The sequence below is a fragment of the Silurus aristotelis genome (genome assembly GCF_946808225.1).
Source record: "Silurus aristotelis genome assembly, chromosome: 27".
Lineage (NCBI taxonomy): Eukaryota > Metazoa > Chordata > Actinopteri > Siluriformes > Siluridae > Silurus > Silurus aristotelis.
This window is the reverse complement of record NC_139600.1, coordinates 6,818,929-6,846,782: the sequence shown is the minus strand read 5'-3', so window position 1 is coordinate 6,846,782 and position 27,854 is coordinate 6,818,929. Positions and strand designations below refer to the sequence as shown.

At 38.4% G+C, this 27,854-nt stretch overlaps 1 protein-coding gene across 1 annotated transcript; it reads right to left on the bottom strand.

Annotated features, from left to right (window-relative positions):
* Positions 1-1,187: 1,187 nt before the first annotated feature.
* On the bottom strand, positions 1,188-24,185 carry erlec1 (endoplasmic reticulum lectin 1). Its single transcript, XM_083532562.1, has 14 exons — positions 23,551-24,185; positions 23,111-23,215; positions 17,112-17,192; positions 13,548-13,625; positions 13,328-13,391; positions 13,190-13,239; positions 12,829-13,052; positions 12,001-12,139; positions 11,454-11,615; positions 11,217-11,276; positions 10,184-10,308; positions 4,963-5,040; positions 4,789-4,864; positions 1,188-1,699 (listed from the first exon to the last, which is right to left on the bottom strand). The coding sequence occupies exons 1-14, from the start codon at positions 23,689-23,691 to the stop codon at positions 1,628-1,630; spliced, it is 1,455 nt and encodes a 484-aa protein (XP_083388688.1). The 5' UTR covers positions 23,692-24,185; the 3' UTR covers positions 1,188-1,627.
* Between the last annotated feature and the right edge of the window lie 3,669 nt (positions 24,186-27,854).

The window sequence follows — 27,854 nt, the reverse complement described above, 5'->3', positions numbered from 1 at the left end:
CAGCCAATACCGTCTTAATAACTGGCAACAAAAGTGAGTGCACCCTCAGTGAACATGTAAAAACTGTGTAAATATTGTGTGTTGTTATGTAGCACTGCCTTAATCCTCCTGGGTATGGAATTCACTAGAGCTGCACAGGTTGTTGCTGGGATCCTCTTCCACTTCTCCATAATGACATGACCGAGCTGCTGGATGTTAAACACATGGCGCTTCTCCATCTTCTGCATGAGTAAGCTCTACAGGTGCTCAAAAGGGTTTAGGTCCGGAGACATACCTGGCCACTTCATCACCTTCAGCTTCCTCAGTGTTTAGGCTCGTTATTGTTATACAAGTTATAATACTTGTTGCAGTGTGTGGTATATGGTCTGAGCACTGACAAGAAAACCTTCTGCACCCTCTAAAGCAATGCTGCAGCACTGTTTTTTGAGGCAACTTTTTTTTACCTGACGCACAGCACGAGGACTCTTCTTTGATGGACCCTTGCGAGAGCTGTTCTGAGGTGAACCCTTCTTGGAAAACCTTTGTATGTCCCTGACCACTGTACTGTAACTCAGCTTCAGGATGTTACTGATCATTTCACAGCCACATCCACCTTTGTGGAGAGAAACAATTCTAATTTTAACTGCTCTAATACAAAATACACAAATTTGAATAGTTTTGTCAAGCAGACAATAACATGATTTTTGTTGTCAGCTATTTTGACAATAATGGCTGTGTTATTTTCAGAGGACAGTAAATATATACTACATATTGACTAAAATATATCCAAGTTTCATTTCTATAGTATTGTCCGTTACGAAGATATAAAATGGTTGCTGAATGGTGATGGGTGCACTCACTTTTGTGACATACTGTGTAATAAATTATCACATCCGAGTTCATTTTAGATAAAATTTTAGATAAAAAAAAAAGTCCCGACTTGCGATATTTTTAAGGTACACACTGTAAATATCATTAACAATTAACCAAAGATAATTTTACTTTTCTTACTGTAAAATAATCTAAAATAATATTTTATATGGTAACTATAACGTATTACTGTAAGTACCTATGTCCACTTGAATCATGTTGTATGTACTCAGATGTAGTCCAAAATAAAAGCACAGTCCGTCCTGCTGCGTTCGCTTCGTCCTCTTGAGGATGCAACTCTTCGTTCAGTAAAAAAACTGCTTTGAATTCTTGAATACTTCCATTAGTTCAAATGAAATTTAATGCTTGAAACAGCAAGCATGTGGTTAACAGAAATAAATAAACTATTGAAACAACCCAACACAATACCCTACAGAAATTATTGCATCAAATTAAAACAAAAAGAAATCATGTGCAGTCATTAATTAATGTGCCAAACGGTTATAAAATCAGAGAGAGATTCCGCAGCAGATCAGGAAATGAAATAGCTCCACATCTGCCAGTTCCAGAGTGAACATATTTTCAACAACATACCTGCTGCAACACAGGACAAACATCATCCCGATCTCAGTCTAGAGCACATTCTGAGTGTTCTTAAAGGGATAATGAGGAACTCCTGTGCACTCAGAGGCACTCCAAACTCCTTACACATTTCACTCCAAAAAATTATATTCTTCCTTTTCTACAAAATGTTTTTTTTGTGAGTCTTTTTTACATTTTAGACAGGAAGGGATAGAAGGCCATTCTCATCAGCTGTGTCCAGTACCTTACAGATGACTGGAGACTCAACCTGAGAAGAGAAAGAAATACAGAAGAGATACAAATTCAAAACTTAATTTTTCCTTTTTTTGGTTAAGATGAAATAGTCTATAACCAGCCATTAGGGTTGCACAAGCCAGTGCACTCTTAGTGCCGGTCCCAAGCCCAGATAAATGGGAAGGGTTGCGTTAGGAAGGGCATCCAGCGTAAAACGTGCCAAATCAAAATATGCGGATCACGAATTGGAATTTCATCGAGGCCCGGGTTACCAACACAGGTATCGTTAGCCAACAGGGTACCGGTGGAAATTGGGCTACTGTTGGCTGAAGGAGGAGAAGGGGAGGAGAAAGACGTCTACAGAGACGGCAGGGAAAGGGGAAGTGTAGGAGAGTGGAGGTTTGGGTTGATAGTATAAATGTTGGTACTATGACTGGTAAAGGGAGAAAGGTAGCTGATATGATGGAGAGGAGAAAGGTAGATATGTTGAAATGGTGAAGGGGTGATTCTGAAGGAAGCGTACAGTAAGAGTGTAGTGGAGGTGAAGAGAGTTTCTAATAGGGTGATGAACATAAAGCTGGAAGTTGAACGCATGATATTAAATGTCATCAGTGCTTATGCTCCACAAGTTGGCTGTGAGATGGAGGAGAAGGAAAGATTCTGGAGTGAATTAGATGAAGTGGTAGATGGTGTACCTAGGAAAGAACGATTGGTGATTGGGGCAGACTTTAATGGGCATGTAGGTGAAGGGAACAGAAGTGATGAGGAGGTGATGGGTAGGTATGGCTTTAAGGAGAGGAATGTGGAAGGGCAGATGGTGGTAGATTTTGCTAAAAGGATGGAAATAACAGTGATGAACACTTATTTTAAGAATCATAGGGTGACGTATAAGAGTGGAGGAAGGTGCACACAGGTGAACTATGTTCTATGTAGGAGATGCAACCTGAAGGAGATTGGAGACTGTAAGATGTTGGCAGGGGACAGTGTAGCTAGACAGTGGTGGTCTGTAGGATGGTTTTGGAGGTGAAGAAGAAGAGGAGGAGAGTGAGGACTGAAAGAAGAATAAGATGGTGGAACTGAATGAGGAAGAGTGTAGTGTGAGGTTCAGGGAAGAGGTCAGACAGGGGCTCGGTGGTGGTGAAGAGGTGCTGGATGATTGGGAAACTACTGCAGAAGTGATAAGGGAGACAGCTAGAAAGGTACTTGGTGTGACATCTGGAAATAGAAAGGAAGACAAAGAGACGTGGTGGTGGAATGAGGAAGTGCAGGAGAGCATAAGGAGAAAGAGGTTGGCAAAACAGAAGTGGGATCAACAGGGTGATGAGAAAAGTAGGCAGGAGTACAAGGAGATGCAGCAGCAGGTGAAGAGGGATGTGGCGAAAGTCAAGGAAAAGGCATATGAGGAGCTGTATGAGAAGTTGGACACTTAGGATTTGTAGCGATTGGCCAGGCAGAGGGACCGAGCTGGGAAGGATGTGCTGCAGGTTAGAGCAATAAAGGATGGAGAGGGAAATGTGTTGACTAGTGAGGAGAGTGTGTTGAGAAGGTGGAGGGAGTATTTTAAGCAGCTGATAAATGAGGAAAATGAGAGAAAAAGAAGGTTGGATGGTGTGGAGATGGTGAAGCGGATAGGAAGTGGATAGGATTAGTAAGGAGGAAGTGAGAGCAGCGATTAAGAGGATGAACAGTGGAAGTCAGTAGGACCCGATTACATACCAATAGAAGCATGGAGATGTTTAGGAGAGATGGCAGTGAAGTTTTTAACCAGATTGTTTAACAAGATTCTGGAAGGTGAGAGGATGCCTGAGGAATGGAGAAGGAGTGTGCTGGTACCGATCTTTAAGAATAAGGGAGATTTTCCTGCAGTACCTGCAGTAACTACAGGGAAATAAAGTTGATCAGTCACACCATGAAGTTATGGGAAAGAGTAGTGGAAGCCAGGCTGAGAGAAGAGGTGACCATCTGTGAGCAACAGTATGGTTTTATGCCGAGGAAGAGCACCACAGATGCATTATTTGCTTTGAGAATGTTGATAGAGAAGTATAGAGAAGGTCAGAAGGAGTTACATTGTGTATTTGTGAATTTAGAGAAAGCGTGCAACAGGGTGCCAAGAGAGTAGTTGTGGTGTGTCAGAGAAGTATATGAAGGTGGTGCAGGACATGTATGAGGACAGTGTGACAGCAGTAAAGTGTGCAGTTGGAACAACAGACTGGTTTCAAGGTGGCTGTTGGACTGAATCAAGGATCGGCTCTGAGCCTTTTCCTGTTTGCAGTGGTGATGGACAGGTTGACGAACGAGGACAGACGGGAGTCTCCGTGGACTATGATGTTTGTGGATGATATTGTGAATTGTGGTGAGAGTAAAGAGCAGGTTGAGAACAGCCTGGAGAGGTGGAGGTACGCGCTGGAGAGAAGGAGAATGAAAGTCAGTAGGAGTAAGACAGAGTATATGTGTGTGAATGAGAGGGAGAGCAGTGGAGTGTTGCGGTTGCAGGGAGAAGAGAAGGTGGAGGAGTTCAGGTACCTAAAACGGTGCAAAGTAATGGAGAGTGTTTTAGAGAAGTGAAAAAAAGAGTGCAGACAGGGTGGAGAAGAGTGATAGCAGGAGTGATTTGTGATAGAAGAGTATCTGCAAGAGTGAAAGGGAAAGTTTATATGACTGTGGTGAGACCTGAGATGTTGTATGGTTTAGAGACAGTGGCATTGAGTAAAAGACAGGAGGTGGAGCTGGAGGTAGCAGAGCTGAAGATGTTAAGGTTTTCGTTGGGAGTGACGAGGGTGGACAGGATTAGAAATGAGATTATTAGAGGGACAGCGCATGTAGGATGTTTTGGAGACGAAGATGAGGGAAGCTCGACTGAGATGGTTTGAACATGTGCAGAGGAGGGACATGGGGTATATCGGTTGAAGAATGCTGAGGATGGAGCCACCAGGAAAGAGGAAAAGAGGAAGACCAAGGAGGAGGTTTATGGATGTAGTGAGGGAAGACATGCAGGTAGTTAGGGTGAAAGAGGCAAATGTACAGGACAGGGGAGTATGGAGACAATGATCCGCTGTGGCGACCCCTAATGGGAAAGAAGAAGTAGATGAAATAATAGTCTATGATAATATAGTTTCTTCTTACCCCAAGAATATATTGGCAGGTCTGGGGTTCCAAGAGATACACAACCACAGCATGAGGGGACTCAGATTCCTTACACCTGAAAGCAAAGGCCAGAATTCATACACACTGTGACTGGCTCAAAAATTTTTTCCTTTTTTTTTTATTTCTTTTTTTGTTGATAACTGAATGACTCACTTGAGCTTTACAATGACCTGTCTTGGCTTCCCTGTGAGGTCACACATATCTCCATGGCCATAAAAGTGAGACACCACCCTGGATTATTAGCAAGGGGAAAAAAGTCAAGTCAATAATCAAGTAGCTTTTATTGTCAATTCAACCATATATAGCTGATGCAGTACACAGTGAAATAAGACAACATTCCTCCAGATCCCCGGTGCTACATAAAACAACATAGAGCTACATCACAGAACACGGAGCTAAATCACAGAACATGGAGCGACATCACAGAACACAGAGCGACATCACAGAACACAGAGCGACATCACGGAACACAGAGCGACATCACGGAACACAGAGCGACATAACAGAACACAGAGCGACATAACAGAACACAGAGCGACATAACAGAACACAGAGCGACATAACAGAACACAGAGCGACATAACAGAACACAGAGCGACATCACAGAACACAGAGCGACATAACAGAACACAGAGCGACATAACAGAACACAGAGCTACATACAGAACACAGAGCGACATAACAGAACACAGAGCGACATAACAGAACACAGAGCGACATAACAGAACACAGAGCGACATAACAGAACACAGAGCTACATACAGAACACAGAGCGACATAACAGAACACAGAGCGACATAACAGAACACAGAGCGACATAACAGAACACAGAGCGACATAACAGAACACAGAGCTACATACAGAACACAGAGCGACATAACAGAACACAGAGCGACATAACAGAACACAGAGCGACATAACAGAACACAGAGCGACATACAGAACACAGAGCGACATAACAGAACACAGAGCGACATAACAGAACACAGAGCGACATAACAGAACACAGAGCTACATACAGAACACAGAGCGACATAACAGAACACAGAGCGACATAACAGAACACAGAGCTACATACAGAACACAGAGCGACATAACAGAACACAGAGCGACATAACAGAACACAGAGCGACATAACAGAACACAGAGCGACATAACAGAACACAGAGCGACATAACAGAACACAGAGCGACATAACAGAACACAGAGCGACATAACAGAACACAGAGCGACATAACAGAACACAGAGCGACATAACAGAACACAGAGCGACATAACAGAACACAGAGCGACATAACAGAACACAGAGCGACATAACAGAACACAGAGCTACATACAGAACACAGAGCGACATAACAGAACACAGAGCTACATCACAGAACACAGAGCGACATAACAGAACACAGAGCGACATAACAGAACACAGAGCGACATAACAGAACACAGAGCGACATACAGAACACAGAGCGACATAACAGAACACAGAGCGACATAACAGAACACAGAGCGACATAACAGAACACAGAGCGACATAACAGAACACAGAGCGACATAACAGAACACAGAGCGACATAACAGAACACAGAGCGACATAACAGAACACAGAGCTACATACAGAACACAGAGCGACATAACAGAACACAGAGCTACATCACAGAACACAGAGCGACATAACGGAACACAGAGCGACATAACGGAACACAGAGCGACATCACGGAACACAGAGCGACATCACAGAACACAGAGCGACATAACAGAACACAGAGCGACATACAGAACACAGAGCGACATAACAGAAGACAGAGCGACATCACAGAACACAGAGCGACATCACAGAACACAGAGCTACATCACAGAACACAGAGCTACATCACAGAACACAGAGCTACATCACAGAACACAGAGCTACATCACAGAACACAGAGAGCTAAGGACTAAAGTAAGTGTCCTTGCCACAAAGTGCATAGTGTGCAACCTGGTGCAAACAGACAACACAAGACAGTGTAGGACAAACACACAAAACAGCACCACCAGTAAACCTACTGTATAGTGTGTTATACAGTACAATGTGCAAAAGAGAACTGTATACAAAAGTGTACTTTTAAATAAAAACAAAATGTAAACACAAAAGGTTGCGCAAAACAGCAACAGCAGCAGTCAAATCAATGTGCAAAACACCATTTATATAGTTATAATAAAATAATATAATATGGGTGGTGCCGAGGACATGGATGTGTGTGAAATGAAATGTGTGTTTAAGTTTAGATTTGTAAATTCAGATAATATTAAATATTAAAAAACATTGAATTCTAACTTCTGAACTACTGCCGTTTACCATAAAAAATACAAAAACTAAGATTACCAGAATAATGTTGTAGCACTACGGCAATAAAGTCATAGCAGAACGAGAATAAAGCATGGAGTGGACTTTCTTTGATAATCATCCTCATAGTCTGTAGTTTCTCAAGAGAAACTATGAGGATGATGATCAAAGAAGTGAAAATAGAAAATCATACCACCCATATTACAAAAACAGGCTTCTTCCCCCTTTGAAATATTGCTAAACTAAGAAACGTGTCTATATCTGATGCAGAGAAGCTCGTCCATGCGTTCATGACCTCCAGACTGGACTATTGTAATGCATTACTAGGTGGATGTCCTGCATCATTAATAAACAAGCTACAGTTAGTTCAGAATGCAGCAGCCAGAGTTCTCACAAGGTCGAGAAAATATGACCATATAACCCCAATTTCATCATCCCTACACTGCTAAATTCCAAATAGACTACAAACGATTGCAACTTACTTACAAAACTCTAAATGGTTTTATCTCCCATGTCCAGTCTTCTAACACTACAATCCCTCATGCTCTTTGAGATCGCAAAACTATGGACTTCTAAAGGTGGTAGAACATCCTAAACTGTGGAATAGTCTTCCTGACAGTGTTCAGGGCTCAGACACACTCTCCCAGTTTAAGTGCAGTTTAAAGACGTATCTTTTTAGCAAAGCATAAACATAACACACATCACACATCATAACCTTGTGCTCCAGTACATCTGATCAAATGCACATTATCAACTTGTTAATATCATGAACAGCATCTATGCTAATTCCTCTCCACTGCTTCTCTTTCTCCACCCATCCTGAGGTCTTGAAAGCTCTAGTTGTGCCCCACCAACTAATGAAGATTATGGACCTTCAAAGTCTAAATTCCGACCCTGCAAACATCCGAAACCATCTAGAGACGTTCCAGAGCCATTTAGATGCCACTACATGTGAAGTTTGTATGAGTTGCTCAGTAGCTCCTGGTTCCACAACGTCAACTGACTGTATAAGACTGTAAAAAAGACATTCCTCATAAGCACACACTCTGGTGCTCTTTTGAGTTCTCACTCTCCAGTGTTTTGTATTGTGTATGTGATTATAATCTCACACTCGATGTCAAATGTAAATGAGTCTGGTTCCTCTCAAGGTTTCTTCCTCATTACATCTAAGGAAGTTTTTTCTTGCCACAGTCGCCTCAGACTCGCTCATCAGGGATAAATACACATGATTCACTTATATAAAAATATATATATATATTTTTTTATAATTCTGAATTCTAAGTTCTGTAAAGCTGCTTAAAAACAATGTCCATTGTGAAAAGTACAATAGTAACAAACTTGAACTTCGACTTGTATTCTTGTAGTGCTATAACTTGATTCTCGTAATCTTTTGTTTATTTGTTATGTTTTTTACGGTCTCACTTACAGGTTTATATTATTGGGGGGGGGGGGGGGGGACGACAGACTTTACTCCTTCTGTTTTTGTCCTTAAAGTACGTGATGAGGTTAATTAACAGTGGTGGACGAAGTACACAAAGCATGTACTTGAGTAAAAGTTGAGATAGAGTAGGTAGAATGTTACTTGAGTAAAAGTACAAAAGTTATTTTACAAAACTTGCAAGTACTGTGATTTATTATGGCTATAAAGTCTTATTATAATTTTTATCACAAGACTCTCTGCTTAATTAATTCAGTTTATGTAAAAAAGACTATAATGTTACTCTTAAATCACCAATTTATTAATAAAATGATATTAATGAGTTAAACACTGATATTTATTAAATTATCATGAGCCCAAAACCTTCTTTTCAACAACTTAAAAAAATAAATCTAGCAAATAAGGCCAGCTGCACTGGAACTCAGCTCAGAACAATCACAGAAAACCTTTATGACATCACCTCAATTAAAGGCAACCAAATTAACTGTTTTAACTACAATCCAACTGGACTATTTAAGTTGTAATTATTTTGTTGCTACAGACATTATGATTAACTACATGAGTGATTACTATAAATTATAATGTTATGCAAACTAAAAGAAATATAGATGCATAAAAGCATAGCAGGCAACAACAGCATAACCTAAGTGATATAACAGACGTTAGCCAATTATATTAAATGCATTACCTTATACTATCCTCATAACGCGAGGAGAGATCGAGCTGCATACACACCTTTATTTTTTTCACGTTTTATCCCCTACTTCTTTCCTCTTTTCTTTCTGAATTGGGCTCCTGAGGGTTTAGACAGTTTTTTTTTTGTCAGCCATAATTTTAATTTGGATTCAGCTCTCCTTTCTGATGTGACGTGACGTTACCCAACCCCCACCTCCCCTTTTAGAGTGTATGAGTGAGGGAACTTCTCCAAGCGGTTGGTTCACACTCTAAATCCCGACCAGGTTTGTTCACCGTGACATGAAAAAATCATTTTAAAACACCCTCATTTGTGGATTGCTGCTTGACCAATCAAGTTTTTATCCACTCATAAATAAAAACGACTGATCAGAAACGAATTACATTTACTTCGTTACTGTCCACCACTGTTAATTACTTATAAAAGATGACTTGTCTGATGATAGGGACATCTGCAGACGGTGTAGTGTGATGTACGCACAATTTAATAGTCTGATTCACACATTTAGAACCTGCTCAAAATCTGTGAAGAATGTACTCTATAAAGCATATTATATTCCCAGAACTCCCAGAACCAGCCTGAGGAACAGCTGTAATGTCAAGTTTACCGAAAAAGAAAAGTCTTGTCAGTTGCTTGGCAACACGACAAGCTGCAGATTTTTTTGCAGATTTTTTTTTATCTTATCAAGTTCAAGAGGGAGAAAGGGAAAAAATAGGCTTGCAATGCCTGTTTAAAGCCGTTATATATCTTCAATGGTAACAAGAACCAACATTACTGGAATGTCCTCAGGATGGGAACAGTTACTCTGCAATGTTACTCTTAATAATTGATTATATTCCCATAACTGCACACCCCCATTTCTTACATAACACATATTTGTCATATTAACATATGAAAAATCAATGCACAGATGTCATACTTCACTTTCTGGGTTCCCTCGTCTTTAAACTGGTAGGTACGTGCCACGTTCTTCGTGGCCCACTCTAGATGCTCTGCGTGATTCCAGCTGCCCACCACAACGATGCTCTTCCCATGTTCTTTATCCTGAGATGACATGAAAACAAGTGAAATTCACATTGTTGCATCTGATATCCACAAATGTTATTGGGTTGAACTCATTACTATTTTTCAAACTCCTGAAAAATACAGCACAGCCCAAAAGTAATTGGACAGTGCCAAGTTCTGTTTCTTTGCAAAACAGTATTATGAACATGAGACAAAGTTCATAGACAAAGAAAATAATAAACATCTCCCTAGATAGTATCTGTAGAGAATAATAAGTACTGGGTACTTTTTGTTGATGTTCTGTCAGGCTTGAAATGTCATTTTCAGTTCCTGCTTTTATTTCAGGGGCTTTTTGTCCTGACATAATAATGCAACCAAAAAGAGAGAAATTTGTTTATTTGATAGTTCGCCACTAAGCATAAATAAACCCTATGGAATTTGACATACTGTACTGTAATCCAGAGGTCGACCGATTCGTCAGTTTTGGCAATTAATCGGCACAGATAGTTGGATTGCTGAAAATATCTGCAAAAATCCCTATTGACAGTTTTTCCAGGTTGCGGTATAGAGACCGAGAGCGGCCTCTAGAGGCGAATCACTGACACCATGTGCTGTTTATTTAAATGGTCTTTTGTTCATTTTGGATTAAAAATTCTTATTTATTTACTGTTCCTTGTTGTTTCAGTTTTAATGCATGTCTTATTTTCTTCAATATTTATTAATATAATTAATATATTCATATTTATTTCTTATAGAAAATTTCCATGATCCAACCTTGCAATCAGTATCAGTAAAATCCACTGTTGGATTACACCATCTCTACTGTAATCAAATGTATTAATTTTTTTTAAGAAATTCAAAACCCAATGTGTAGTTATAAACAATGGTATATAGTCCAGCATGTAATGCACAGTTAATTCTTTGCAATACCTTCTATTCGCGCTCACCTCATGATACTGATGAACATGTTTTCCATAGCAGAATTCATATTTCCACCATCCCACACCCTAAACAGAAGAGCACAGGGTGGTGATTAATGGACAGCAATAAATGAAAGCAAATAGGTAACAATTCCATTCAAATAGAACAGTAACAGTTACGGTTTAACAGGAAAAAATACAGAACCTTGATTTAAAATCAATTTCCTTTCAAGTTATTGAGGAACAAAGGTTTTAAGGTCTCACCCCATGTAGACAATACGAGCCACTCAGGAATTCCTTTATCAGCTGCTCATCAGTCAGGCGAGATATGTGTGTAGTGCCCACCGTCACCTGGGTCTGTCCACCTACTGCCATGGGTTTGTGGGTAGAAGTAAAAGCCTCCTCTCGCACAGGTGATGTGTCCTCCTAAAGGGGGGGGGGGGGGGGGAGCCCAGTTCCATGAACTCTCTAAAGTGGTGTTTGGACCTGGTACATAAAAACTCACTATATGTACAGTACTCACTATAAATGTGACATTTCTACGAATTTACACAAAATTCATCTCACTATATATTCATGCTAATGTTTTCTGTGTGTGTTTAAAGAGTGTGGGAGGATGATTTATGGCTTTAAAAAAAATGTAATAAAAAATTTTTAAAAAGCATTTTTGGGGTAGCGTCCATTTAGCATGGGGACGACTGTAGAAGCAGCATACATGAGACACAAATGTGCACAAGCAGAATAATAACCTAATAAAATTCCATCACAAATGTAATTGCTGTTGTAAATGCTGAGTGTGTGTTGCTCTCACTTCTCGATCAGGGGGAGGGCTAAAGGGTGGCCTGAGTAGCTCCTCCTGCTTCTGGTCGAGTTGAGAAAGGCTGTGGGGTCGAAGTGGAGAGCCTGTCAGTGCCTGACAAAAGATGGCATTCACAGGCGATGACTTAAACCTGAATGTGTTGTGACAAAAAAAACAAAACAAGACAAAAGCATAATGATTAAAAAAGAAAAACTTTTTTATTGTATAATTGTGCAAATAAATAATTTTTTATGAACAACGGCTCTTTAATAGAGCAAAAATCTGAAATACTGCAATAAGTGGCAAAAACACTGCATAAATATAGAAATTATAATGTAATAAATAGCAAAACCCTTTCTGATTCAATCTACAGACTGGTCCAGAACTCTGAACTGTTCTACAACTACAACATGGTTAAAATGAATTTGCGTTAACTCTGTCAATGTTGACATATATATATACACACACACACATACATACATATATATATATATATATATATATATATATATATATATATATATATATATATATATATATATATATATATATATATATATACACATACATACATATACATAAATATATATATATATATATATATATATATATATATATATATATATATATATATATATATATATACATACATATATATATATATATTTAAAGGTAGTAATTCTATTAACGCGTGATTAATGCAGCATGAATTTCTGTTTGACAAAAAAAAATAATGTAAAAGAGCAAAAATTTAAACCATCAATGGAACACAAATCTATTCATGTCTTTTCATTACTTTCTTTAATAATTGTGTTTCTTAGCTCTATTTCTTCTACCTACCTATATTTAGGGTGAGCACAGAGCAGTGGTGTGAGCACCACCACCTCATACTCGCAGGTTGTTACTTCGGCAATAGAAAGGATCTCGTGTTTTGCCTCTGGATGACACACGTACAGCACTGAGGTAGAACGAGGCTTATTCTGTTTCAACACACATGGGGTCCCATTGCCCATCTCAACTGGGAAATAAGGAGTCAGCTGGCCTTCGATATTCTTAGATGGCACCTGTAATGTTTAAGTATATTTTTAAAAACCAACAATGCACCAAACTAGTAATATATTAGAATCTAAGAAACTAATTTTGCACAAGCAAAATTCCACATGCAATATGTTTGACCTGATTGATTTGCCATTTCAAGTACCTCAGTGTTGGTGTCTGGTCCTTCATCGGTTTCATTATTAGGTTCTGTTTCTAAGGAGCAGACAAATCATATGTAAATTTCATATGCGTTTGCCTATAATTAATTTAAAACCCATAAATTAACTAATATAATAATCACCTGCTGAAGAATCACCGTGCGTGGTGGTCATGGTTCCCAGGAAATACTCCTGTAAGCTCACTTTCTGCAGGCCCAAAACAGAAAAAACAGCATTACATCTGCATCATTTCTATAAATGAACAATTTAGGTCAATGTAAAAGGGCAATTTTACCAAACGGGTTAAACATTGCTAAATTCTGTGCTTGGCTTTTAAAAAAAAACAAAGGGAATATTACAGACCTGACCGGTCTCTTTTTCCTCATGATATTGGCGGACATGTTTACCATGGCACACCTCATAGGACCAGTAAGACTCAATCTGCAAGGAAACAGAGTCTTTGTTGTATGACAAAGAAAATGATGTGGCAAAATCATTACCCAGAAATATGTTTTAAAGATGACAGAATTATGGAATGTAAGGAGAAGAGATCTCTTCTGGCCTCTATCTATAAATTTAAGTGTCCCAATACTTTTGAACATATAAAAGTGTGTATGTATTCATATATTTTTCATGTCACTCAGCATGAATCCCTCTGTCTGGCTCCGTCTCCATAGCAACAGAGGCAGACGATCGTGGGTAATTCTGACAAAAATGCGGGTGATCTTTTTTCTCCATTTTTATCAGAGAATAAGGCAGAAAGTATACGGTTACACTGTAATAAATGTGTGGGTCTTTAATTAACGCAGTCTCCTATGAAGATAACCGGAAGAATATATGAACTGTTAGGACTGGAAGGAATATACGCAGTAAAAACAAGGATAAAAATCTCCTGATTAAATGTTGAGATAGTGCTTGAACATAAAAAAATCAATAACAAAAACAATACAGTGTCTGTAGTGTCCAGTGGCAGAAACCAGTTCGTCCCCAAACTGTTAGCACAAAGTTGGAGTTAAACAATTGTTTAGGGTGTCTTTGAATGCAGTAGCATTGAATTTTCCCTTCACTTGAACTAGGAGACCCAAACCTGTTCCAGCTTGACAATGCCTCTGTTTGCATGGGTTCAGATCTTAAGTGGCCTGCTATAAAGATCTGACATCAACCCTATTAAACACCTTTGGGATTCATGTGAATGTTGACTGCACCCCAGGCCTCCTTACCTCACCTACATCAGTACCTGACTTTACTAACACACTTGTGTCTGAACGAGCACAAATCTCCAAAAAAAAAAACTCCAAAAATCTAATGGAACATCTTCCCAGAAAAGTGGAGTTTACTATAACAGCCAATTGCAAACAAACTGTTAAATGGGATGTTTAAAAAAGGACATATGAATCTGGTGATCAGGTTTCCATAGAGTGTATAGAGTATGTGTACATTTTTATGTTACAGCCATATTCCAAAATGATATAATTTCATTACTTTCCTCAAAATTCACCAAACGATAGCCCATAATGGCAACGTGAAAGAAGTGTGTTTGAAATCTTTGCACTTTGCACAATACTTGTTAAAGCAGTTTTGGCACCAATTACAGCCTCAAGTCTTTTTGAGTTTGATGCTACAAGCTTGGCACACCTACTTTGGGGCAGTTTCTCCCATTCTCCTTTGCAGAACCTCTCATGCTTTATCAGGTTGGATGGGGAGCTTCAGTGCACAGATGGGGAGCGTCGGTGCACAGTCATTTTCAAATCTCTACAGAGAAGTTCTATCGGGTTCAAGTCTGGGCTCTGGCTGGGCCACTCAAGGACATTCACAGAGTCGTCCCATAGCCACTTTATCATCTTGGCTGTTTACTGAGGGTCATTGTCCTGTTGGAAGATGAACCGTCGCCCCAGTCTTAGGTCCAGAGCGCTCTGGAGCAGGTTTTCATCGAGGATGTCTCTGTGCATTACTGCATTCATTTTTTGCTTGATCTTGAACAGTCTCCCATTTCCTGCTGCCGAAAAACATCCCCACAGCATGATGCTGCTACCACCATGCTTCACTGTAGGGATGGTATTGGCCAGGTGATGAACAGTACCTGGTTTCCTCCAGACATGATGCTTGGCATTCAGGAACAAAGAGTTCAATCTTGGTTTTAACAGACCAGAATCTGAGAGTCATTAAGGTGCCTTTTGGCAAACTCCAGGTGGGCTGTCACGTGTCTTTTACTGAAGAGTGACATCTGTCGGTCCACTCTACCATACAAGCCTGATTAGAGGCGTGCTACAGAGGTGGATGTTGTTCTGAAAGGTTCTGCTCTCTCCACAGAGAAACGCTGGAGCTCTTTCTAAATGACCATTGAGTTCTTGAGCACTTTGACTAAGGCTCTTCTCCCTAATCGCTCAGTTTGGCCGGGTGGCCTGCACTAGGAAGAGTCCTGGTGGTTCCAAATTTCTTCCATTCTTCCTTTCCAAATCATGTCTAATCAACTGAATTTCCCACAGGTGGACTCCAATTACATGGTAGAAACACCTCAAGGATGATCAGTGGAAACTGGATGCACATGAGCTTCATTTTGAGGGTCATGGCAAAGTCTGTGAATACTTATTTATGTGATATTTTTATTTTATTTTTTATAAATTTGCAAAGATTTCAAACAAACTTCTTTCATGTTGTCTTATTGGGGTATTGTTTTTAGAATTTTAAAGGAAATAATGAAGTTAATCCATTTTAGAATGAAGCTGGAAAAATAGCAAAATGTGAAAAAAGTGAAGCGCTGTGAATATATTCTGGAGGCTCTGTACACATGCAGTACTGTGTAAAGGTTTTAGGCAGGTGTGAAAGAATGCTGTAAGGTGAGAATTTTTACAAATCTTCTTCTTCTTCTTCTTCAGGCTGCTACCATTAGGGGTCGCCACAGCGGATCATCTGCCTCCATACCACCCCGCATCTACATCTGCCTCTTTCACACCAACTACCTGCATGTCTTCCCTCACCACATCCATAAACCTCCTCCTTGGCCATCCTTTTTTCCTTCTTCCTGGTGGCTCCATCCTCAGCATTCTCCTACTGATATAACCCATGTCCCTCCTCTGCACATGTCCAAACCATCTCAATCTCATGAGAATTCTTACAAATATAAGTGTTTATCAATAATATAATAAATAATAGTGATAAATAATAGTTTATCAAATAATAAAATGGCATGAACAGAAGAAAAATCCAAATCATCTAGTGTGACGATCCCTCGCCTACAAAACAGCATCAGTTCTTCTTGTTGTTTGCGAAACTTGCATACATTTTTTGAAGGAACTTGGCGAACTAACCACAGACCTTGTGTATATAAGCTGCCTCACATCCTTCTGTCTCTTCATGTATCCCAGACAGACTTGATGATGCTGTTGAGTTCAGAAATTACTTCCAGGACTCGTTGTTTCTCATTATTCTGAAGATAATCTTTGGCTGTATGTTTGAGGTCATTGTCCTGCTGCAGAATAAATTTGAGGCCAATTATATGCCTTCCTGATGGTTTTGCAAAATGGATACATATCCGAGTGTATTTCGCAGAATTGAGCACATATTTTTAATCCTAACCAAATCTCCAACTCTATCTGCAGGAAACCTCCACCACGCGTTACTGTTGCGTGCACCCACTTATTAATACACCGTTTTCTAGCCTTTCTGAAAACAACTAATATGACTGAAAATATTAGGACTTTCTTTTATTAAAACATCACAACTTTAATCCAGAAATATGTGGTTAAAATCATGAAACAACACCGACGCCAACCAGTGTTTCAGGCTGAAGTAAATCTGTTCACCATCATCAACTCATCAGATTAAATGATTGAATACATGCAGACAATCTGTTCTGGTCACAATCACTCACTATCACATAGTAAAAACTGAAAGAGATTTAGAAAAATATAGAGATGTGAAACTTGCCCTGTATGAGCAGCTGCTCTGTTTGAATAATGGTGCGAGTAGAACAGCCGGACTGTGTCCTGTATACTCCTTATCCTTATCCTGAAAAAAAATAATCAGAAAGGAGTCAAATAAGAATGATCAGAAGGAAACAATGAGAATGAGACTATTATAGACTATTATTAAAAAAATTTAATTGGTTTTATATTAAGAAATTTGAAAAGAGTGACATGACATGACTCGTTTTTTTTATTTATTATAATTTCAGATGAAAGATCAGCAGAAAAGGCCCAAAACAGATATTTACATGGAAAAATTAGATGGAGCCAAATCTATTTCAAATAAAACACACAAAACTAAATTTCTATTATGGTTTTAGAGCATACAGAATAAGGAAAAGAAAAAGAAGTTATGCTTGTCATTGGCATATTTTTACAAAAGACGTACAAGAGAAAAATATTATATCTATAGTGAACTCGGATAAGACGGAAGTACTTTTACTAGGACCACATGCAGCTAGAAGTAAACTTTCCGATTACGTAGCATCTCTGGATGGTGTTCTGTCTCAGTGTGTACAGCAGTCAAAGATTTGGTGTTATATTGACCCGAGTCTTTCCTTTGAGACTCACGTAAATAATATTACCAGGATCGCCTTCTTTCACCTTAGAAATATTGCTAAAATTAGAAATATAATGTCGTTACAGGATGCAAAAAAAAACTAGTTTGAAAAAACTTTGTAGATGCTTTTGTTACATCTAGATTAGACTACTGTAACGCTTTACTGTCTGGGTGTTCGAGTAAGTGCATAAATAAGCTTCAGTTAGTTCAGGATGCAGCAGAGTCCTCACTAGATCTAGAAAATATGACATCACCCATTTTAATCAGTCTACACTGCTCCCAATTAAATCTCGCATTGATTATAAAATACTACTACTGACATGTAAAGCACTTAACGGTCTCGCAGCAGTCTCTGAGTGAACTTCTGTACCAGTATGATCCTTTACGCCTACTTAAATCAAAAGGTGCAGGCTATTTGTTGGTACCTCAAATAATGAAAACTACAGCAGGGGGCAGATCTTTCTCTTATAAAGCCCCTTAGTTATGGAACAGCCTTCCAATCAGTGTTCGGGACTCAGACACAGTCTCAGTGTTGTCAAGGCTGAAAACATAATGATTTAGTCAAGTCTTTTATCAGTAGATTTATCAGTAGGTAAAGGAGCAGATCTGGAGGGATCATGGATATGGAGTGTTTGGTGAACTGGGATATTTGTATGCTGTCGTCCCCTCACTTTCACACATTAACTCAGGTTTGTTGACGGTGGTGTGGTGTATACTTTTATACATGAGGGATCTCTGTTACCTTCTGGTTCTCCCTTTTAGTTATGCTGCCATAGCGAGTCCTGCTTGAGTCCCAACTGCACAGTGACCTTAACTTTTATACAAGGCTACTTAATAACCCATATCTTTCTCTCCCTGTCACCCCTGTTGCGCTCGCACACCCTCTCTGTGTGTGTGTGTGTGTGTGTGTGTGTGTGTGTGTGTGTGTGTGTGTGTGTGTGTGTGTGTGTGTGTGTGTGTGTGTGTGTGTGTGTGTGTGTGTGTGTGTGTGGAGTTAAACATGCTGGTGCCAGTGATCACTGTTCCTGCCCCTCTCTTCTCCTTGGATCTGCCCACTTTTTCCCAGCCTGCCTTTGGATGGTGTTCTCTTTGATTGGAGGGCACTTATTGCAGCTGACAATGTTTTTTTTTTTTTTTTTTTTTTTTGTTTTTTACATCAACGGCCTGGGTATACATAAAATTACGGGGCAGCGCAGGAGCTTTGAGTATAGATTTGGACTGTATCTAATGTCAACAGTCTGCAACACTGACTCATGACTACAGTTTGCATTTGATTACCATCACTGCACACCAACATTGTTTATCTGTAATAAATGGACATATAGTGACACCCAGATGAGGATGGGTTTCCTCTTGAGTTTGGATCCTCTCAAGATTTCTTCCTTATGCCATCTCAGAAAGTTTTTCCTCACCCCAGTCACCACCAGCTTTCTCATTAGAAACAAACTTACACTTATAAAGAACATCTTCTTCAATCTTTATCATTGCATTATCTGTGTAAAGCTGCTTTGAGACAATGTTCATTGTTAAAAGTGATATACAAATAAAAATTTATTGAAATAAATATTCAATGATTTTGCCGATCTGTGTAATTGTAATCTCCTGCTTTGTTTATTTGAAAGAGGGCTTCTTCAGTGCATTCAAAAAATGACAATGACTCAAGTACAGACACAGTATCAGCTTCTTAACATGGCACAGGATCAATACAACAGCTGGGTCCACTTTTTAATCAGTATTCATTGTCAAACTAACCACTAAAGATGCAAAAGTAAAGACAAGAGTTAAGATATATCTATGTGCTAAAGAACACACTGCCTCGTGTATGAATTATCCATGTGCGAATATATGTGAAGTGGTCTGTCCTCCACAAAACAGTGTGTTCTTAAGTAGTGAGCAACTTTAATTAAATGTTTGGTAAAACCAGAATAGGGTTGCAATGGGGTGGTAAATTTACAGAAAATTTCCATAGGAACTTCATCTCAGGATTTTTGGAAATATTCCAAGTTAGAAACTTAACAGGAATTTATGGGAATTGATAAAGATTTAGAGAAATTTATAAATCACAAACAAGCATAAATACAAAACATTTTGTTTGGTCACAAGCTGAGGCATGCAAAGTCAGATTTTTTTTTTTTAACTGACATTTTGACTTTGATTTAATTGTTAGTATAATTTTTTGCATAGTTGCTTACACATGGCACATTGAAGTTGTAAATGTATGTAATATTTATGTAATTTGCATGAATAATCGCCAATATGGATATTTTGTTACGTTATTTTTGTGTGCAGGATTCAAGAAATGTGTGTTATGAACAGTGCATGTTGGGGGCGTGGCCTCAGTGGCCCTGCAGTAAGTGTGCTGTGTGCATGTGATTAATGAAAGTGCAGAGGAGAAATTCCTAATGTAATGTTCCTAAACTAATGTTGCATGAAATCGGGTTGTTTTAACCAAAATTATCCTGTTAGATTTTTTGCATTGGTTTATATTTACTCCCATAGTTTTTATACTTCTCTTTGCACAGTACTGTATAATATGTGTTTTGTCTTCTGTTGTCTGTCTGCACTGTCTGTCTGCACTGTTTTTCAACTGCACTGTGTGCACTAGGTTGCACTCGATGCACTTTATGTAGCTTTGTGTTGTGTTGTAGCTCTATGTTGTTGTTTAGTGTAGCACCAGGGTTCTGGAAGAACATTGTCACATTTTTACTGTGTACTGTGTATAGCAGAAATGACAATAAAAGCCTCTTGACTTGACTATAGATTATCTCTAGACTATCTCTCTATCTATAGACTATATCATATATATACAGTGTGTGTGTGTGTATAAATATATATATATATATATATATATATATATATATATATATATATATATATATATATATATATATATATATATATATATATATATATATATATATATATATTTATATTTATTTATTTATTAGGGATGGTAAGTTTCTCATTAGTGCATTGGCATAAAAGTTAATGCTGTGATGCATCGATTAAAAAAAGTGGGCACAGGATACAAGTTGGCATTCGTATAACAATGCATAATTTTTAAACAGACTTTCATTGGTAAAAAAACGTTTTATTTATTATATAGTTATTAGTAAATGAGCTATACTTTTATAGTTTCGAAAGTGACCAATATTTGATATGTAGATTGATTTATCCTCACTAAACTGTTTCTTAAGCGCGCTCTCCGAGACCGAGGCGTGTCCTGAGAATCACGTAGAATACAGATTAACATGGTAGAGGTAGAGCTGCACTTTCTGAAGACAGACCAGGAAAAGAACGGCTGGGTTTATTTAATCGTAATTTTTAGTTGTTTTGCACTACAGAGGCCTGTTTGTGAAATAGTGTGTTAGAGGTCAGGAGGCGCTGAAGCAAACTGAAAATGATAATTTAGTGTTCGTCTGAACCAAAGAAATAAAAGCGTACCATATTGAACTGCACAGCATCATATTGTACTGAATCGCATTTTGTTGAATCGAAATCGAATCACACTGCATCACAACAGGCTGGAATCGTATCGCATCAGGCTGTGCATCGAGATGTGAATCACATTGGCCTCAGTTATAAAGACGCACACCCTAGTTTGTGTATACATATCCCTGTGTATACAACTTAGATAATTCCTCTTTCAAATGGTCACCTACTCATTCACCTACTCATCCTCTTCATTTGAAAGAGGAATTATCTAAGTTGATTGCGAGTATAATACTTGTGACTTGGCTGGAGTTTTGTATTACTTTTCCTTTATAAAATATTGTGTAATTAATTCGGTTCATTCTTTTTGAATAACCCTATACAGGCAGACAGAGAGATAGATAGAATCTTGAGAAAATCGATAGATAGATAGAATCTTGAGAAGATGGATGGATGGATGGATGGATCGATGGATGGATGGGCACGGTACATGGAAAAACACCCGAACCGTTCGGTTCGCTTGTCTCGGTTCGGTTCACGTGTGCATCGCACGGTTCGACGCATGCGCAATGTAGCCTCGTGCTCAGTTTTGCCTCAGACAGTTTCGCGCAAACATGCATATAGACGGTAAAAGTTAAGTAAGGAGTGCTGCAGAAATGGCAAGTGGAGGAGATAATGAAGGCTGCCCGGAGTTGGCGGATGCGCCCGCGTCGTTCAAATACGGTGTGTGGGAACATTTTGGATTTCATGTTACAACGGAAATAAAACAGTAGATAGAACTGCGACTGTGTGCAAGCATTTTGCAAAATGCATTCAATATGCTAATGTCAACACTTCTAATATGACAGTTTATTTGAGAAGACATCACGCCAATGTGTCGATAAGCACAAACAGGAGAGAGCCGGTTAGGAAACAACTTCTACTGTCCGCAGCATTTAAGCAGCCTCTCAGTGATCAGTCGGACAGGGCAATAGCCATAACTAAAGCATTGGGGATGTTTATAGCAAAAGATATGCAACCGTGCAGCGTGATTCAGTGTGAAGGATTTCGTCAGCTGATGAATGTACTCGAGCCGCGGTTTAATATTCACTCTCGCCAACACTTTTTTTTTGGACAAATAAACGAAAAGCAAGTCATCATCAATGTCTTCTCTCTTGCTGTATCAAAATCTCACCTAGTTTTTACTCAGAGATGGTTCCAATAATGTGCTTAAAGTCAAGTCAAATTCAGTAAGTACATGATTACATTACAAAAATGTTTATACTGTATCCTGAATTGCAGATAATTAAGCTAATAAGCTATATATCAAATGCTAAAGGAAATTTCTGGAGTGTTGAAGATTAAAAGAAAAAATAACAACAAGAACCGTACAGAACCGAAAACCGTGACCCTAAAACCGTGATACGAACCGAACTGTGGGTTTTGTGAACCGTGCCACCCCTATTAGATAGATAGATAGATAGATAGATAGATAGATAGATAGATAGATAGATAGATAGATAGATAGATAGATAGAATCTTGAGATAATCTAGATAGATAGATAGATAGATAGATAGATAGATAGATAGAGATAGATAGATAGATAGATAGATAGATAGATAGATAGATAGATAGATAGATAGAATCTTGAGATAATCTAGATAGATAGATAGATAGATAGATAGATAGATAGATAGATAGATAGATAGATAGATAGATAGATAGAATCTTGAGATAATCTAGATAGATAGATAGATAGATAGATAGATAGATAGAGATAGATAGATAGATAGATAGATAGATAGATAGATAGATAGATAGATAGATAGATAGATAGAATCTTGAGATAATCTAGATAGATAGATAGATAGATAGATAGATAGATAGATAGATAGATAGATAGATAGATAGATAGATAGATAGATAGAGAGAGGGAGAGGGGAGAGAGAATGAATATGTGCATGTTAAAATGTACTGTCAAATGTTTGACCTCATCTCCCTTCGACAAAGAAGGCAGTAGACACTTGTACTTCTCCTTGTCTGCCGTGGTCATAATGAGGAAGTCATCATCTTCATATAGGGCCCCGGATGTTGGCTTTAGGAGGGAAGAGAGCAGATCACTTTTAGAGTTAATGTACAATGAAAGAGGTCACGTGATCCACAACAAAAATCGCAACGCACCAAACCCGGAAATACGAGCATAACAAGAGTACTAGTAGGAATATCAGAAATAAAATTTTATTTTATCATTTTTTTAAATTCCTATCCAAAATAACTGCTATTTAATAAAGATATTAGTAAACGAGTTTCGGTTGCAATAAATATGATACAGATGTAATGAAAAGCCATATGTCCTTGTGTAAACGAGACACAGCTAGAAAACAACACGTCACGGGTTTGGCAGATAAAATGTGTGGAAATCTTGTGTACCAGGGTGAAATGCTCTCCAGGCCAGTTGATTTTGAAAGGGATCTCATCTGTAAATAAATGCGAGGCTCCTCGGTGTGCAAAAGATCCGACATACAGCAGCAGCGCCCACGAAAACAACGCACACACACGGACTCCGAGCATGGCTCCACCGGCCGCTGTGTCCCGGCTGCTACAGAGACATGGGACAGGTAACGAGACAGAGGACAGAGACTACCCGAGGATACTGGTTAATTAACGGGTACACCCGACACACAGCAGTGCTCGTTGTACATCTAACTACCTCCGCGCACTCATGCTAGGGGTGGGAGTCAAACAACAAAAGATCCGACTCTTCGGTCCCAGTTACTGGAAATCAAGATTCGACACTAAACCTGAAGAGTCGATTCCTTACCATAAAAAGATTTTGGCATAGAGCTAAGGTTCATTTTGCCCCTTACACTAATTACACCGGTCTAATGAACAAAACGTTGTCCCAAGTACTAAGTATTTTTAGGATAAGTGTCAAAGCAGCACACGCACTCCCGGAATCGACTCTGAGTCGATTGAAACATTTTTGGGACTTGGGACCAGGTGCATCTGTAAACAACAGGGACCGTTTAGTTTGCCACGTCTGTTTCCGGTGTGAGAACAGAAAATCACAAATGACATGAGAATATACGAGTTTTATTTTTGTCAAGTTCAAAATTAAATCCATCATGCGTGTGTGCCTGTTTCCTGTCTCTCTTGAAGTCATAAGTCGTGAAACTTATTGTCTGCTAATGAGAATAAAAATATAATGATTTTTTGCCTTCTGTCATTACATTTTTGCAAATTTGCCTAATATGTAGGTTGGAAGTGGAGATGCACTGTCCGCTATTCACGTTCCGCGTATTCTCACGTTATAGTGCTATACAGCGCCTTTGGGGTCTCGCGAGATCCGACGGAGCAGAAACGTGCGCATGCGCAGTATTTGAACACGTAGGTCTCGAAAGACTCGAAAAGAAAAATCGAGGATTCTCGCGAGATCTGTCTTTAGAGCGACACGTCATCTTAATGTGTTCAGATTAGTGATGGGAAGATTCATTTTAGTGATTTGGTTCATTGAATCTCGTTCATCAAAATGAACGAATCTTTTTTTCCCCGAGTCATTCACTTCATTTCGTTCCTTTGATCAGAAATAAAATCAAATGTTCAAAAGTAATAATTATTGAACATTTTCAATAAGCAGATCCTCTAACACGTCTACATATAAATAAAAATATGACAATACAGCTAAGGACAAATTATGCTAAACAAAACGAGTAGCTCACCTCTCCTATCTTCTGGTCTGTGTCATTAGTTCTTTTTACAGGTGACTCCCATAAATTGTAACAATAAAGTTGAGATTCGAACAAAAACCCGATCTATTAATATGTGTAGCATCTATTGGAGTCAAATGAAAAAAGAACGAAGACTTGAACCAGAGGATTCATGAGATGAGCTGCCCAATTCTGTTTCCTCTACATAACCTACGGAGATTTTGTGATGCTTTGCTCATGTGCGTCTAGTAGAAAAATCTCTCTTTGAGACGACTCGTTCTTCTGAGTTACATTGAAGATTTGTTCAAGAATCATTCATGAACGACCCATCACTAGGCTACAGAAACACCAAGGGGTTTAACTTGGTCTGCACCAATATTTAGGTGGATGGTATTTGTCTACGTAAGATCCACCTCAATGTCAGGATCCAAAGGTTTCCCAGCAGAATGTTGCCCAGCGCTTCCTTTGCACTGTCTCACTTGATTTGCCTTTTTCTTATTCAGCAGATTGTGTTGTACTGCTTTTGCTTTTGCTCTCCACGTGCATCAGTGAGACTTACGTGCCCATGAGCTTGTTATTGGTTCAGTTGTTATCCTTTTTTGGACCAGTTTTGTTAGCTCCTAACCATCACATATAAAAAAAAACCCTACAAAACTTGTCATTTTGTAGTTGTTCCAATCCCAGTTTTATTGCAACCACATTCTGACCTTGTCAAACTCACTCAGATCTTTATACTCGTCTATTTTCCCAAACATGTAATTTTTAAGAATTTACAGTACTAGGGCTGAAATAATTCCTGAAATGTGTGATTTGAATACAAAAATGTGTTTCCCCACGGACATTTATTTTTGACGCACCACCCACTAAACTCTGGAGTGCTCTGGGCAGGTAACATAGAAGGAAAGACAGAGAAAACAGAGAGGGGTGAGAAGAAGATTCATATGGAAGCCCGTTTCCACCACATAAAAAAAGAAAAAAATTTTTTTTTTCACAATTCTGACTTTTTTTTTTAGCCAGTCTGGCAGCATCACCGCCTCTGCAGGGCAGAAAAATTTACACATTAAAAATTAAATGGGCCACAATTAATACCTTCTCATGGTATTAGACTAAGCCTTTAAACCCTGGAAAAAACTGGAGTTGGAACAAGAAAGATGAAGCAGTGGAGGCCTCGTTCATACACCAACAGCTTCAAACTTCAGGCCAACAACATGGTTAACGTAACGTAGTACAAATACTTTGTACTTAAGTAGATTTTTCGGGTGTCAGTATTTTACTTCAGTATTTTTCAGACAACCTTTTACATTCACTCATTACATTTTTAGACAAATATCTGTACTTTTTAATTCCATGTTTAAAACAGGCTCGTTACTTTAGTTTGAATCTATTTGGAGAAAAGTCTATTTTTCCTTCTCATTGTACATTGTTTTCAGCCCATAAACCGATTTCCTGTCATTGCGTAGCTTTTTCAATTCACTGGTGTATCATTTCCTGGTTATAACACACCACAGACGTAGACTAGTTTATAAAGGTAATGTGGATGAGACAGAGGGAGTCAGTGATGTAAACATGACTGAGTACAGACACATTCCTGATTACCTGATTATCATCTTCCTTTCTCTGCTTGTGTTCTATATAGTATTGTATTCTTTTGCACAATATTCTGTTTACATTTTTTGCTTTTGTTCACTTTATATCATTACGACAGGTTTACTGGCGGAGCTGTTTTGTGTCTTGTCTTGCACTGTCCTGTGTTGTGTTTGCACTGTCCTGTGTTGTGTTTGCACTGTCCTGTGTTGTGTTTGCACTGTCCTGTGTTGTGTTTGCACTGTCCTGTGTTGTGTTTGCACTGTCTTGTGTTGTCTTTGCACTGTTTGCACCAGGTTGCACACATGCACTTTATGTGGCGAGGACACTTGCTAGTTCTTGGCCCTGTGTTTTTCTGTTTCTGTGATTGTTGTTTTTTGTTGTTTTATGTAGCATCAGGGTTCAGGGGGATCGTTGTTTCATTTCACTGTGTACTGCGTCAGCTATATATGGTTGAAATGACAATAAAAGCTTCTTGACTTGACTTGACTAGTGTATGTTAAGCCTGGATACATTCATTAGGCAACAACATTTTTAATTAGCTTTGTATTAATTTATTGAATAGGGCTGTCAAATTTTGTGATAGTTTCAAACTAAAACATAAAGAAAACAGTACAGTGCGTTTATTTATTATTATTTTTAAGTGATCTTAAATGTATTTTTATATTTGTATTCATTTTTATTATTTGATGTAATATGCCAATTAAAAGCACTGAATTGGTTTAGTTTTATTTCCAATTCAGGCATAAAAAAAAGTCATTTTTTCTAAAAAGGAAACAAATAATTTGTTCATTTAAACAGACCTTTTATTCTCTTGAATATTTAGTATACATGAGAATAAAGAAATAATCAATAAAAATAATAGTAAAATCATAATAAAAACAACTCTTTAACAAAAAAAAAAAAGCATTTTGATGGAATAATCAGTAGAATACTCCATTACTAAAATAATCGATAGCTGCAGCCCAACACTACATGTTATTTTTACAGGTTTTTCCAGTGTCAGGCGAGCACAGTGCAGGTTGAAGTGAAAGGACTATTGAAACTTGAGTATTTGAGAGCTGCATGTAAAGGTGAAAACAGATTCTGGTCTTAGAGGATCACCTTACCTCACCCTGAACTGATTAGCAGTAGTTGTTCTGTCTCTTTTCCAGGTCAGTCTTGTTGTGTGCTGTTAGTGAAATTAGTCTGAAAGTACAAGGAGTGATGAATATTTCCCAGGCTTTTACATTTCTAGTCAAATCTGTGAAGCTAAAAATAATAAATGAATGTGCAGGAAAAAAGGAAAGTAATGCTTTCTTTTTTTCTTTTTTTTTCAATTGCTTACTTTTCTTTTTAGGGGTGATTGAGAAGTAAAACTAAACAATTAGAAAACAAGTCAAAACTCAACTGTTTAACTGTAATAGTCAATTGTTTTAGTCAATCATTTTAACTTTAATCAAT